Here is a 15,279-nt window from a genome sequence, read left to right as displayed (position 1 = left end):
CATAGGGTTACCATGTAAGCCAATAATTCCACTTTAGGTGTATACCCAAGATAAATAAAAACATATGTCCACACAGAAGCTTGAACACAAATGTTCGTAGCAGTATTATTCATGGTAGTCAAAATGCAGAAGTGACCCAGATGTCCACCAATTGATGAATGGATAAATGAAATGTGTTATGTGCACAATGGGATAATACTTGGCAATAAAAGCAAATTAAGGAGCAATGCATGCTACAACATGGGTGAACCTTGGAAACATGCCAGCATGGCTGACGCCAGCTGACACCTTCTAGTTGGTATTCCTGGTGACAGCTTTTGCCAGCTGTAGGGCCCCAGCTTTTGGCCCAGGTGCCACCGAGGACCTCTCCTCCCTAGGGCCTCTCAGTCCCAGATTCCCTGAGCCTGGATGTTTGGTGCCTCTTCCTGCCTCTAAGATCATTAAATCACATAACAAGGCCCTGACAGAAATGGCTGTGGAGGTGCTTTCTGCTCTAGCTGGTTTAGTCTAAGGACCAGGAGTTTAGGAGGTCAGGGGCTTTGAACAAGAGTGAGAAATTCTGCATGGGGGCAGACACTGGTGGCTCTTGGAGAGCCTGGAGGTGTGAGGGACCCCTGTCAGAGGTGTTGCTCACTAGAGCAGCATCAGAAAGGCTGGGCATACCTCACAAAGGAGCCATACATGTCACCACCTGACTGGGGAGTATAGTCAGAGGGCAGGGGAAGCCCTGAGGTCAGGTCCTGCTGATACCCTGACCGGGTGCAGGCATGAACTAAGTGTGTGCGGGACCCAGAGTGGCCCACAAGGTAGGAGGTGGTCAGAGCTCAAGTCCTCAGGAAAGAGAAGGATTCCACCCATGGGCCAGGCCACCCAGCTCAAAGCTCAGCAAGCAGGGAACTGGTGAAGAGCTTGGTTCTGAGGTGGGTCTGGGTGTGGCTGTGCTGAGTGGAGATGATAGTAATGCCAGGGTGGCCTCCAAGAGTGACCCGGGCCACTTACTTCAGAGATCTCAGCGAGAAAGACTCACAGGCCAAAGTTTGCTGCTCAAATCACATGTGTATCAAATCAGTGTATGTCACTGACCAGGAAGCAAGGTGATGAGAAGGAGTATGTTAATACACTTAAGATATGGGGCAAGTGGGGCAAAGGTGGACCCTGGGTGGGCCATGTTCTCTGCTACGTCAGCCTCCTGCTGATTAAGGCTATGAAGCCCACAGTAGAGGTTTGCGCAAAGTGGCCCGACAGGTCAGTAACACACACAGGTGGGTCTGCCTTGCCCTTGCAGAGCTGGGCATGCTGTGCAGTCTCCTGCACAGCCCCATATGTGGTTTAAGTTTTCTGGGGAGAGGAGACATGGGGCCAGAATGGCATCGCTCAGTGGGTGGCCAAATGAAGACTTTCTGAGTATTGCATTTTGCGTGTATCTCATATATTGGATACCTGATGAACATCAGGGTCACCTTCTATGTTCAACTTAGGCACTCGATACGTCCCGCTTCTCTCTGATGAACACAACTGGATTCTGCCTGTTAGGCTGCTTAGTCATCATCTACACATAGCATCTTAACCATTTTGCCTGTCTCACAAGCCACATCCTGATTTATTTTATACAGTAGAACCAAATCTCCTCAAAAGCAAATGCATGTTACAAGTGGTGATATGTACACACACGTGTATCAGGTTGAATGAGTCTGAAGGTTCATGTCAGGGAAAACAGTGAAGTCAAGCTCTCACTCTGTCAAGTGGCAGAGGCATCAGCTTGACTTCTCTGTGAGGCACATTTTCCTCAGGGTAAAAGGCCCCACAGGAATGGCAATGTTTAAATGGAATAAAACATGTACAGTCTTTATTAGAGGGCCTGGTAAGACTCACTGACACTAATAGATAGATCCCAGAGTGATTACTAATGAGCCTGACTAGAAAGGGGGGAGATGCAGGGCACAGTTTTGAGGCCTGTACAAAGACTTTCATATGCACTCCAGGAAAGGAAACAAATGAGGAGTTTTGAGACCCATGTTTTCCCTGCAGCAGTGTATCTGCTGCAGGTCCTTGTGTCCATCTGTGCACACAGACTTGATACCCATAGGCACCTTCACTGGATGCATGGGGACCTTGCAGAAAAGGCAACAGGGGTCACCTGGCAGGGAAGAAAGGGGTGTGTGTGAGTGCAAGCGTACATGCATCCTCCCAAGTGTGAGTGCCACAGATATGCATCCTTCCAGAAGAAAACAGCCAAGATGGGAAAATGGACTGAATTGTAACTGCAGATTTCTCACATGGCTTCTCTTTGGGGGAAAGAAAGACAGTGTTTACAGAGATTCTCTTCTTTCACCCACAGTAGTGCCTAAAGAAGTTGGGGAACAAGAGGCAGCAGGGCTAGCCAAGTTGCCGTCTCCACGCCATGGAAGGACAGTGGGAAGTCAGCCTGTGCTCCCTTGGCTGAGGTGCCATGGCCGATTCTGCCCAAGCCTACTGCTCTTTGTGGCCACTATGGTCCTCGTGTCCAGAGGTGTCTACGCCTGGGGCTCATCAAAGGTGGTAAGGAAATTTGAAGATATCCCGGAAACCTACGTCTATGTGCAGCAGGCACTGTGGTTCGCCATGAAAGAATATAACAAGGCCAGCAAAGACAAGTATACCTTCAAGGTGGTGCAGGTTCTGAAGTCCCAGGAGCAGGTTGGTGGACATTTGCTCCTCACTTCTCTGCATGTCTGTAGCTGTGCTGTGGTCATCATCCATGGATGGCTACTGAGACCAGGGAGTGGAAAGCAACTGAGGAGTGTCTTTAGCTAAATATATGAATTTAATTGTTTAATCCTTTATTATCCCGGGATGAGATAGAAAATATCCATTCAAATAACGTAAAATTTATTATAGTTACATCATAGGTAAGAACCCAGAAGGGCTCTTAAAGAGGCCAAGTTTGGAAAACTTTGGGCTAATATCATCAAAATTAATGATGACAAAGATAAATTATTATACAGTGAACAAGCAAAGAAACTGCAAGTCCAGCTTTCACTGATAAAGAGAACCAGAGCAGAGAATGGAAGGCTTTTCTTTGCAAAAGAATGCCTACTGATAGATGTAAAAGAATATGTAGTTACTAGATTTTCTAGTTAGAAAATCACCTTTTGCAACCACCATTGTAATAACTAATTCAGGCAAAGATCATCAGTAAATCCCACAACTACTGGGTGAGAGAATACTGGAAAACAAACTTCTTCAGGGATTACTTAATTAATTACAATGGGGAAGAGATGCACTTTCTGGTGAATGCCTCACTCGGCAAATACGTACGCCAATACTGGGACAAATCGACACCATGTGCCCCTGATGGGATAGTGCTGAAAGGACACAACATCATCTGCTTATGTTGTTCTTGCACAACAAGCATACCCTAAATGTAGTCATGAGGCACAATTCAACAAATCCATAAGATCACTTAAAAGATATCGGTGTCACAAAAGATGAGAAAAAAACAGGGAACCTGTTCTCGATCAAGAGAGACTTAAGAAACATGACAATAAGTGTAATGTGTGGTGGTATATTATCTCTTGGATTAAAAAAATTACAAAGAATGTGATTAGGACAATTGGAGGAATTTGAATATGGACTATATCATAGAAAAGAGCATTGGGCCAATGTAGTATTTCTTGAGAAAGACGATTGTACTGTGTTTATGTAGGAGGGGATCAAGATGGGGCTGGTGGTTGGTTGATGGCTGTTGAGTATGATTTAAATCAGTGTTTTTAATCTTTGAAAACATCCCTCAGATATAAAGCAGTGGTTCTCAGTTCAGTATGGGTTTTGCTTGTCAGGGGAGTTTGGCAATACATGGAGACATTTTTGGTCATCAAAACTGAAGGATGACCTATTCACATCTAGCGAATGGAGGCCAGGGATACTGCTAAACACCACAGTGTCTAAACACCCTACGGGACCCCTGTCCCTCGCGCCCTCCAGAGTGAGTCCAGCCCCAAATGTCAGTGGTGCTGAAGTTGCAAAACTTGATAACCAGTCAAGATGAAGTTCTGGGAATACACATGTTTAAAAAACGAAGCGAACACTCTATTTCTTGCATTTCTAATGTGACTCATCGTTACTGAGGGCAGTTTGCTCTGTCCTTTCATACATATTCTATACACTTACTGCCTTAGTCTCTACTTTTTAATGTGGCCAGGACAGGAGTTTTATTCAGTGGTTCCTAATGAAAACTTAAAGGTGGTCATGAAATCACACTTAAAATTCTGCCTACTACACCCATTTGTTCAATGTCCAGGCAATTTATCTAGAATTTCTAAAATGTTTGCTATATTTGATGAATTATCTCTTATTCTCCTGGGGCTAGTTATTGTGTCTAGTGTGGTCATTCTCTTCCATGTGTTCTCTCCTCCAAATCCCATACAACTTTTCTTCTTGTTCATGTTTAATAATAAAAGTCTACATTTACCACTGTGTGGCTCCATGTCCCCATGAGGCACTCCTGAATAGAGGGCAATGGTGGGTTCTGCACAGGTGAGGAAGATGCCTTGGAAGTCAGTAAGTTTGAAGGGTGTATCACATGGAATAAGGTGTGTGTTGCTAACATCGCCAAAGCATAGAAGGCTTTGGAGAGAAGCAAGACACTCGGAAATGCATTTCAGTTCTGGGATGTGTCTTCTATTGACTAGGCATGAAGGTGCTATAACCTCTGCTGTTCACTTCCCAAGCTTCAATAAAGTTCTTTGGAGAATAGTTTTCTTGATTTACCTTAGGACAGTTTGTCATTACTTTAAAATTAAATACCATAATGAGAGAGAGGGTGGGATGAGAGAGAGAGAGAGAGAGAGAGAGAGAGAGATCAAAGTAAGAACTTTCTTCTCCAATTACTCCAAAACTAGCTTCTGACAAGGAAACTGTAGGAGAGAGGGTCATTGACCCTAAGTAGACATGTTTATCAGAGATGACTATTAATACTATGTATTCCTTTATGATATCTAATTTTTAAATTACTCTGACAGGTCACAGATAGTTTGGACTACTTGCTTGAAGTCAAAATTGCTCGAAACATGTGCAAGAAATTTTCAGGAGAAAATGAAAACTGTCTATTACCACAAGATCCCAAAATGCAAAAGGTATGTGGCTGAGACAGGGGGATGTGATGGTCATGGTTAGGTTTGTATCCCAGACAGATAAAACTGATACAAGCAACCCTGCTTTGATTTTAAAGCTTCCTTTTTAAACCATATTCTGATCATATTCAGAACTGAGGATGGCCAGGTTCTAGACATAGAACACCTTTTGAATTACATTTTGCTAATACCACCTCCCGTCACCACTGATAACACACACACACACACACACACAGTTAGTGGCTTTAAGCAATGTTCTGCAATCTGGGCTGGGTTCTGTTCCCTGTGTTGTGTGCTGGGGTAGGAATGCTCCATATGGCTGCTCTACTTACATGTCTGGGACAGCTGAAATAGTTGGGGGCTGGCTGCCATCTTTTTGACTCTGCTCAGGGACTCTTCGTGGGCCAAACTTGCAGGGTGACCAGTTATCCTAGTTTGTCCAGAACTAAGAGGTTTCCTAGGATGTGGAATTTCAGTGCTAAAACCAAAACCAGTGAATATCTGAGAAAGCTGGTGTGAATTTGGGCTTCCTACAACATGTTGGTCCCAAAGGGAGCAGAAGCTGCCACCAGTCCTTCTCTGGTCTTGTCTTGGAAGTCCAGGAATATCCCTTTTACCACATTCTTCTGGTCAAATTAAGTCACAAGTTCAGCTCAGATTCAAGAGGAGAGCATAGAATCCCCTCTCCATGGGCAGATGGCGAGCATCTTGATGGTCATCTGCTGGGGGGTGCTTACCCAGTGGAAAACATGGCCAGACCAACTTTATAGGCTTGTGATTGCTTTGCAGCTGGTAATACTAGAAGGAACTTTCCTCAACTGATTCCAATAGTGCAGCTGCTGTATGGAAGGCCTTGAAGTTTTGGACAGTTCCAAGATGCCTAGGCTAATGGCCCCACATAAATGAAGTTGCTCACTATAGTCTAATATGTTCATCCTCTGCTTCTTTATGCCACAGATGAGAAACAAGCTGGGTCTGGGTGTTGCCAGGCCTCACGCCCAGATGGGTACTGTCACAAATGGGCCAGTTCATCTCTCAGCCTCAGTGAGAAAATTCCTTACCCTCATCATATTGAATTAAGAGGGACATTTTGGATTTAAATTTAAACTTTTTAAATATGCATAAATATTTTCTAAAAGTATATACTCATAAAATTAAGTGATAAAGGTGATGGCATACTCCTCTGTGCACCTTAAGGACCTCCCAATTCTGTTCCCTCCCTAGGAGTAACCACCAGGATCATTTGTGTGGATATCTAAAAAATAATCTTACTATTAGTTTGTATAAACTGATATGGTATTTCTTTTTTTTTCCTTAACAACTGCTGAGGGCACTATGTGTATTTTGATGCAACTTCCTTCTGTATCTTTTCATATTTGTCTTGGCGATATTTTCATAGAAGTTGATTTCCAATTTTTCACTTACAAAAATAAAGTGGCAGATATCTATCTATCTATCTATCTATCTATCATCTATCTTTCTGTACTTTCACCTATTTACTGTATACCTAAAGGTGGCACCAGACGTGGGTAAGTATAAATAATGTCAGATTAGCAATTGCAAACAATTGGCCTGACATGCTCAAATAAAAATATTTTCACATTCGAATAAATAGTAGGCACCACAGCAGGACACCAAAATGCAAGTGATGGCTCCATCCAGAGAATGGACAGATTATAAATTATTTTCAATTAACTAACATTTCAAACATTCTCGTGGGTACTAAGAATGTTGTATCAAATACACATGTGCCTTCCACAAGGATTTTATAGTTTGTTATCATTTTATTGTATTAATATGAAATATTCATTTTAACAAGTAAAATGCTACACATCCGTCCTGCTCCCCCTCTCAAAGAGTACCACTCTCCAAAAATTGGTGAGTGGCATTCCTACCCTTTAGAAAAAATTTATCATATAGAGTTTTGTGTGTTTTTTTGAAATTAACATAAATTTTGGAACTTTCTCGTGTTTTGTTTTTCCACTCAACAATATGTTTTGAGATTTATTCATGTCTTGGTATAATCTCCTATTATTTATCTATGCCAAATGGCTTCTTGGGTCAGTGTGTGTGTATGTGCGTGCGCACGCGCACGTGTGTGTATATTCAAAATTTTTTATTACTCTACATTAAGCTCTCATATGAGTAAATTACATTGTATCTAACCATTTTCCTACTTTGAACATCTTTGGTTGCTTTGTTTTATTTTATTTCCTCTATCTCTTTTTTCTTGAATTTGTCGGGGTGACATTGGTTAATAAAACCATACAGGTTCCAAGTGTACGACTCTGTAACACACCATCTGCATACTGCACCATGCACTCACCACTCACAGTCAGGTCTCTTTCGGTCACCACCATTTATCTCCCCTTTGTCCTTTTCCCCCTCTGCCCAATGCCCTTTGCCTCTGGCAATCACCACATTGTTGTCTGTGGCTGCTTTCTTTTTCTTTTGTTTTCTTTTTAAATGTATAAATATTTAATTTTTTATTGTTGTTCAATTACGGTTGTCCCACATTTTTTCCCATTGCTCTCCCCTGCCCTATAGCTCGGCCATGCTCCCAGCATGGATGATTTTTTTTCTCAATCCTGTTACCATTTCCCCCCAGTCCCCTAAGCCCTTCCCTTCTGACACCTGTCAGTATGTTCTCTGTATCTAGGAGTCTATTTCTATTTTGTTTCTTAGTACATTTTGTCCATTGGATTCTACATATAAGTGAAATCAATGGTATTTGCCTTTCTCTGACATTTGGAGGCTTTAAATTTTTCACTCTTATGATTACAATGGCCATTCTGATGAGTATAGAGTGGTATCTCATTGTGGTTTTTGTTTGCATCTCTCTGATGGCTAGTGATGGTGAGCATGCTTTCAAATGTCTCTCAACCCTCTGTATGTCCTCCTTGGAGAAGTGTTTGTTTGCAACCAGTGATAACTCGGACAAGGGTTTCATCCCCAAGATATATAAAGAACTCCCATGACTCCACTCTGGGAAGGCACACAATCCAAATAAAAAATGGGCAAAGGACCTGAACAGACACTTCTCCAAGGAGGACATACAGAGGGTCCAAGGACACATGAAGGTATGCTCAGCATCACTAGCCATCAGAGAGATGCAAATTAAAACCACAATGAAAGACCCCTTCACACTGGCCAGAATGGCCATCATAACAAATCAACAAACAAGTGCTGGTGAGGTTGTGGAGAAAAGGGAACCCTAGTACATTGTTGGTGAGAATGCAGACTGGTGCAGCCACTGTGGAGGACAGTATGGAATTTCCTCAGAAAACTAAAAATGGAACTGCCTTGTGACCCAGCAATTCCAGTGCTGGGATTGTATCCTAAGAGCCCTGAAACACCAACCCAGCAGAACCTATGCGCCTCAGTGTACATAGCAGCACAATTTACTATAGCCAAGTGCTGGATGCAACCTAAGTGCCCATCAGTAAATGAGTGGAGCAAAAAGCTATGGTACATTTACACAATGGAATACTACACAGCAGAGAGAAAGAAGGAGCTCCTACCCTTTGTGACAGCATGGATGGATCTGGGGAGCATTATGCTAAGTGAAATAAGCCAGGCCAAGAAAGGCAAATACCACATGATATCACCTATAAGTGGAACCTAATCAACAAAACAAACAATCAGGCAAAACATAACCAGGGACATTGAAGTAAAGAATATACTGACATTAACCAGAGGTGAGGGGGAGTGGTATAATGGGGGGAGAAGGGGGAAGGGTCGTCAAGGTATATATACAAAGTACTCATGGACAAAGCCAAAGGAGGGTAGGATCAAGGGTGAGAGGTGAGGATGGGTGGGGATGGGTGGGCTGGGAGGGAGTGGTGGTGGGAAAATGGAGACAACTGTATTTGAACAACAATAAAATTTTTTTTCACTCTTTTTTGTTGTTGTATTTTTTCATTACCATTTGTCTCCTTTATATCCCCTTAAACTTTTCACTCTTAAACAACAATGCTGCAGTGAAAGTCGTGGCACATGCTGACTCCTCCCAGCGATGATGCTGGGAGTAGGACTGCCACATTGTGGAGCACTTGAAACTTCAACTTTTGTGTGGCAGGCCACACATGACACATGACTTCGATTTTACTCTCCAAAGTGGTTGAACCAGCATATCTTCCATGAATGGTGTGCACAATTAATCATTTCTCTTCAGCCTTGCAGTGTTTGGTGTTATGAGTCAAAAGTTTTCCAGTCTGATGTATGTGAAAAGGTATTTCCTCATCATTTCACATTGCATCTCTGATTTCTAGTAAGTTTGAGATGCTTTTTAAAGAGAATTCTTTTTTTAAAGATTTTATTTATTATTTTTGGAGAGGGAAGGGAGGGAGAAAGAGAGAGAGAGAAAACATCAATGTGCGGTTGCTGGGGCTGTGGCCTGCAACCCAGGCATGTGCCCTGACTGGGAATCGAGCCTGCGACATTTTGGTTTGCAGCCCGCGCTCAATCCACTGAGCTACGCAGCCAGGGCAGTTGAGATGGTTTTTATTAGAGGTTATATTTATTTCTTTTTAGAGAGACGAGAAGGGAGGGAGAGAGGGAGAGAACATCAATGTGTGGTTGGCCTGTTGTGCACCCCCTACTGAGGACCTGGCCTGCCACCCAGGCATGTGTCCTGACTGGGAATCAAATTGGGACCCTTTGGTTCACAGGCCGATGCTCAATGTACTGAGCCACACCAGCCAGGGCTACAGATGCTTTAATATTCCTAATGATCATCCAGGTTTTCACTTCTGGGACTGGCTTTTTAATATTGTCTCCTCTGGAGCAAAGAGCCTCTGTCAGGTGCCATGGCCTTAAGTGAAGGAATGCAAGCCAACCTGCTCTAAACCCCTTGAGCTCACTCTCCTCGTGCCTCCCACTTTCTGCCTCTTATCTCCCTTGGCCAAACCCAACTGGAAACCAGAGGATGACCGTTAGTGTGGTCTATGGAGATCAGGGTGCAAGGATGCCATTGATTGACGCACCCCATAAAGGTTTTTTGCCTTTCAAGGCATGCTGGGTAGAGACAGGGAGTGTAGACCTGGAAAGGAACATAGAGCAAATCCAGCCTACGGGCAAGGGTGGAGACAGCAAGATCCATATAAGTCTATTGGAATAGATCAGATGAGAGATGATGTTGGTTAGGATGGTGAAGGTGCTCAGTTCTAGATATCTGTGAAAAGTTTGTCAGAATATGCTGAAGGACTTGGCCATGGCGTGTGAAAGGAGGAAAGTCAAGGATGACTTTAAGATTTGTAGGGTTTGGAGGCAGTTTACTCTCTTGGTTTTCTCTTCTGTTCTCATTCTGTACAGTGAGTACTCGTCATTCAGTAGATTTCCATCACCTCCCTCACACTCACTTATCATGTGAGATTCCTCCCTGTCTCTGCTTTTGCGTGGGGTCCTTTCTTGTTTCATAGAGCTCCTAGAGATTTGAGTTTATCTGTTTACTTTAATTATTGGGGTTTAGGAAGGTGGAAAGAGTAATCATGTAGGCACCTTAAAATAAATGTTAAACTTTATATTATTTTAAATAGTTATTAACCTGATTCATTTAATGTAGAAAATAGGGAAATTTTCAAAAACATTAATAGCTTAACACCAACTATAAGTATCCTTATGCAAAGTTTACCACTCTCAATATATTAATAGCATCCTATATTTTTCTACATTTCAGTTTTTTTTAAAGATTTTATTTTATTTTATTTTTTAGAGAGGGAAGGGAGGGAGAAAGAGAGAGACAGAGAAACATCAGTGTGCGGTTTAACTGGGGGCCGTGGCCTGCAACCCCAGGCAACCCAGGCATGTACCCTGACTGGGAATCGAACCTGCGACACTTTGGTTCGCAGCCCGTGCTCAATCCACTGAGCTATGCCAGCCAGGGTACATTTATTTTTGTAAGTGATTTTTATTGTGTTCAATTACAGCTTTCTGCATTCCCGCCCCCACTTCCCCTGCCACCCCCTCCACCCCAGCCAAACCCACCTCCTTCCTTTGTTTCCACCCTCCCCCTTGGTTTTGTCCATGTGTCATTTATAATAGTTCCTGAAAACCCTTCTCCCCATTATCCCCTCCCACCTCCCCTCTGGTTACTGTCAGATTGTTCTTAATCTCAATGTCTCTGGTTCTAGTTTGCTTGCTTTTTTTTCTTTGGTTGATTATGTTCCATTTAGAGGTGAGATCATATGGTATTTGTCTTTCTTGGCCTGGCTTATTTCACTTAGCATAATGCTCCCCAGATCCATCCATGCTGTCACAAAGGGTAGGAGCTCCTTCTTTCTCTCTGCTGTGTAGTATTCCATTGTGTAAATGTACCATAGCTTTTTGCTCCACTTCATTTACTGATGGGCACTTAGGTTGCATCCAGCACTTGGCTATAGGTAAATTGTGCTGCTATGAACACTGAGGTGCATAGGTTCTGTTGGGTTGGTGTTTCAGGGCTCTTAGGATACAATCCCAGCACTGGAATTGCTGGGTCACAAGGCAGTTCCATTTTTAGTTTTCTGAGGAAATTCCATACAGTTCTCCACAGTGGCTGCACCAGTCTGCATTCCCACTGACTGCACTAGGGTTCCCTTAGTGGAGAAAATCCCACTAGGGTTTTCTCCACATCCTCTCCAACACTCGTTTGTTGATTTGTTTATGATGGCCATTCTGACTGGTGTGAAGCGGTATCTCATTGTGATTTTAATTTGCATCTGTCTGATGGCTAGTGATGCTGAGCATATTTCATACGTCTCTGGGCCCTCTTTATATCCTCCTTGGAGAAGTGTCTGTTCATGTCTTTTGCCCATTTTTTAAATTGGGTAGCTTATCTTCTTGGAGTGGAATCCTGTGAGTTCTTTATACATTTTGGAGATCACACCCTTGTCTGAGGTATCATTGGCAAATATGTTTTCCCATATAGTTGGTTCTCTTTTCATTTTAATGCTGTTTTCTTTAGCCATGCAGAAGCTTTTTGTTTTTTAATTTGATGAAGTCCCATTTGTTTATTCTCTCCTTTATGTCCCTTGCTTCAGGGGACATATCAGTGAAGATGTTGCTGTGTGGAATGTCTGAGATTTTCCTGTCTGGTACTGGCAAAGGAACAGGTACATAGACCAGTGGAACAGAACAGAGAGCCCAGAAATAAACCCAAGTTTCTATGGTCAATTAATATGTGACAAAGGGGGAAGAAGAATAAAATGGAGTAAAAATGGCCTACCCAACAAATGGTGTTGGGAGAGCTGGACAGCTACTTGGAAAAAAATGAAACTTGATCGCCAACTTACACCATACACAAAAATAAATTCAAGGTGGATAAAAGACTTAAATATGTCATGACACCATAAAAGTCCTAGAGGAAAACATCAGCAGGGAAATCTCAGACATTTCTACCTTTTGTACTACATTTGTATTTTTTTATGTAGCTGGGAATCACTGTGTACACTCTTCCACAGTTTAGAATTTTATTTAAGAATAAACTCCAAGGATTTGCAAAACTCTGAAATTGTTCAAAAGCATTATATAGTGAAACTATTTTATTTTATTTAATGTTTCCACCTACTATTTAGGCAGTCCCTGAGAACCGATTAAATTTTTCCAATTTTTAGCTATTGTGAACAGAGTTTTAATGAACGTTCTCTTTAATTTATATCTGATTATTGTTTCCTTATAGGCTAAGTCCCCACAAGTTGAATTGCTCCTTCAATATTTTTCACCTCTTAAAGCTTTTTAATGTACATTGATAAAATGTTCTCTATGATTGATCTTGATAATGGAGTTTTTAATTCCTCTGCTTCATGATTGTTTCCTGTCTACCTTGGCTGATCCAGAAGTTAAGCAATTAGTGATCTCTCTGATAAGCTCACTCTCTCCTCCCCACCACTGGCCATCCTGAATGCCTATCTGGCCTGAATACCCCTCCAGCCTGGCTGTGGTCCTTCAATGGACTTCCTGGGTTGCTGGTAGCTTGGTCCTACTTTCTCCCTCACACTCACTGATCCCTCATTGTATTTTATGCAAGTTCAGCTCCACTTAATGCTGCCATTCACATTTCCATTGATATAATGGAGGTTCCCTACTTTGTTTTCATTTTAACTGAGTAACGTTTTTAGGAGAGAGAGGAGGGGCACAGGTCAACTTATCCCATACCATGAGCCCGAAGCCCTATGCATTCTGCAGGCTCCGGAAAGAGCACTATGTGTCTCCTCCCAGCTTCCCAACTGCAGGCTTTCTTGGTGGTCTCTGTCCAGGCTTTGACCCTCATCCCCTCCCAAAGGAACGAAGGACCCTGTACTATTCTTCTTGTGTTGCCTCACCTGGGAAGGAGCCACTGGGCCTTCCATGCAGCATGGGGGCCTCTGTGTCTGTGGGCTGCAGGGGAACTGGTGTGACTAGATGAGAACCAGAGCTGAGAGCAAGGATTTCTAAAGATAGCCTGTTCTTGGGCTATCCTAGAGCAAATAGAGCCATGTCCATGATAGCTTCAGATCACAGGCAAGTGAATTGGCAGGAGCCCATCCTAATGAGTGAGGCTGGCTCCTCTACTGTCAAGTTCCAGGTCAACAGCTCTGAAGTCTTTGGGAGCATGGCTGGCCCAGACCACTTCTTAGTATTCCTGAAGGAAAATCCTCACATCTTAAAATAGAAACAGAAAAAATGTTTTTCCCCAATTGTCTCTTTCTTTCTTTCCTTCTTTCCTTCTTTCCTTCTCTCCTTCTTTCTTTCTTTCCTTCTTTCTTTCTTTCCTTCTTTCTTTCTTTCTTCTTTCTTTCTTTCTTTCTTTCTTTCTTTCTTTCTTCTTCTTTCTCCTCTCTCTCTCTCTCTCTCTCTCTCTCTCTCTCTCTCTCTCTCTCTCTCTCTTCTTTCTTTCTTCTTTCTTTCTTTTCTTAAAGTACATTTTATTGATTACTATTATGGTTGTTCCAATATGTTTCTCCCATTTATCTCCCCTCTGCCCTGCACCGCCCCCCTCCAACCTCCAGCATTCCCCCGCTGACTCTTAGTTCATGTTCATGGGTTGTACATATAAGTTCTTTAGCCTCTCTATTTCCTCTACTATTCTTAACCTCTCCCCATCTATTTTATGCCTACCAATTATGCTTCTTATTCCCCATACCTTTCCCCACCCATTCTCTCCCTCCCCCTCCCCATTGATAACCTTCCATGTGACCTTCATTTCTGTGATTCTGTTCCTGTTTTAGTTTTTGGCTTAGTTTTTGTTTTTGTTTTTTAGGTTCAGTTGTTGATAGTCATGTGTTTATTGCCATTGCACCGTGCATAGTTCTTTATCTTATTCAATTTTATTTCTGAAAGCTAATTATTATTTTTGTCTCTTTTAGATGTTTCTTTGCACTTTTATTGTTGCATCCAAGCCCTGGAAATTTGAACTCACTATGCTGAAGAAACAATGCAAAGATATCTAATTACCTTCTAGTGCATTCTGCCACTCTCACTCTCATTCTGAAGAAGCAAAGACACTTGCAAAACATTTAAATAACACAACTGACCCATTGACTTCGTTTTTGTGGGCTCCTTGATGATCTGTGGCCCTTTTTCTTTCTTGTGCATTCTTCAGGGGCTCACGCTGAGAATGTGATGCCTTTTTACAGCACTGGAAAGCCTCTTCTAGTTGGCTAATTCATCTCCCGTCAGGGACAATCTTCTACCAAGGATGGAAGAGAGTATGAACGTGTTTCCATATTTCACCAAACTGAGCATAAGTTCCTTTTCACTGTCAGCTTTCTGAAGAACTACATGGGGGACCTAGCCCTCCATTGCTTCAGGCTGGTTGGTAGTTTTTGCAAGGTTCTGGGGGTCTGGTTGCCTTGAGAGCGTCCATCCATGGATTTCCTCAGAAATCTTCCTGCCTAGGACTTCTGGAAAGACATACATAGCCTAATGGCTTAGAAACAGTTTTGAACCCCATATCAACCTGGGAGATAGTGGGTCACTTGGAAATTTGTGCTTCACTTTTGGTTTCAAATTGAGGCAGAAAAAACACAAGATGATGTTGCATGGAGACTAGGCTACATTTGTGTGTGCATGTGTGTGAGCACACACACAATAGGATGTATTATCTAATAACCCTGCTTTTGGTAACTCAAGCAATTTACTTATGCCTCTCATGGTGTCTGTGGGTCATGTATCTGGGGGTGGCTTGGCTGGGTGGTTCTAGGTGTCACCT

The 15,279-nt window shown here is 42.6% G+C and overlaps 1 protein-coding gene across 1 annotated transcript; it reads left to right on the top strand.

Annotated features, from left to right (window-relative positions):
* The first annotated feature begins 2,490 nt into the window (after positions 1–2,490).
* LOC114506047 (cystatin-13-like) lies at positions 2,491–14,798 on the top strand. Its single transcript, XM_028523576.2, has 3 exons — positions 2,491–2,676; positions 5,001–5,114; positions 14,435–14,798. Exons 1-3 carry the CDS (start codon positions 2,491–2,493, stop codon positions 14,516–14,518), a joined length of 384 nt encoding a protein of 127 aa, XP_028379377.1. The 3' UTR covers positions 14,519–14,798.
* Positions 14,799–15,279: the final 481 nt, after the last annotated feature.

This window comes from Phyllostomus discolor, chromosome 9 (assembly GCF_004126475.2).
Source record: "Phyllostomus discolor isolate MPI-MPIP mPhyDis1 chromosome 9, mPhyDis1.pri.v3, whole genome shotgun sequence".
Lineage (NCBI taxonomy): Eukaryota > Metazoa > Chordata > Mammalia > Chiroptera > Phyllostomidae > Phyllostomus > Phyllostomus discolor.
Note: the sequence above shows the minus strand (reverse complement) of the source record. Positions and strands in the feature narration are given on the sequence as shown.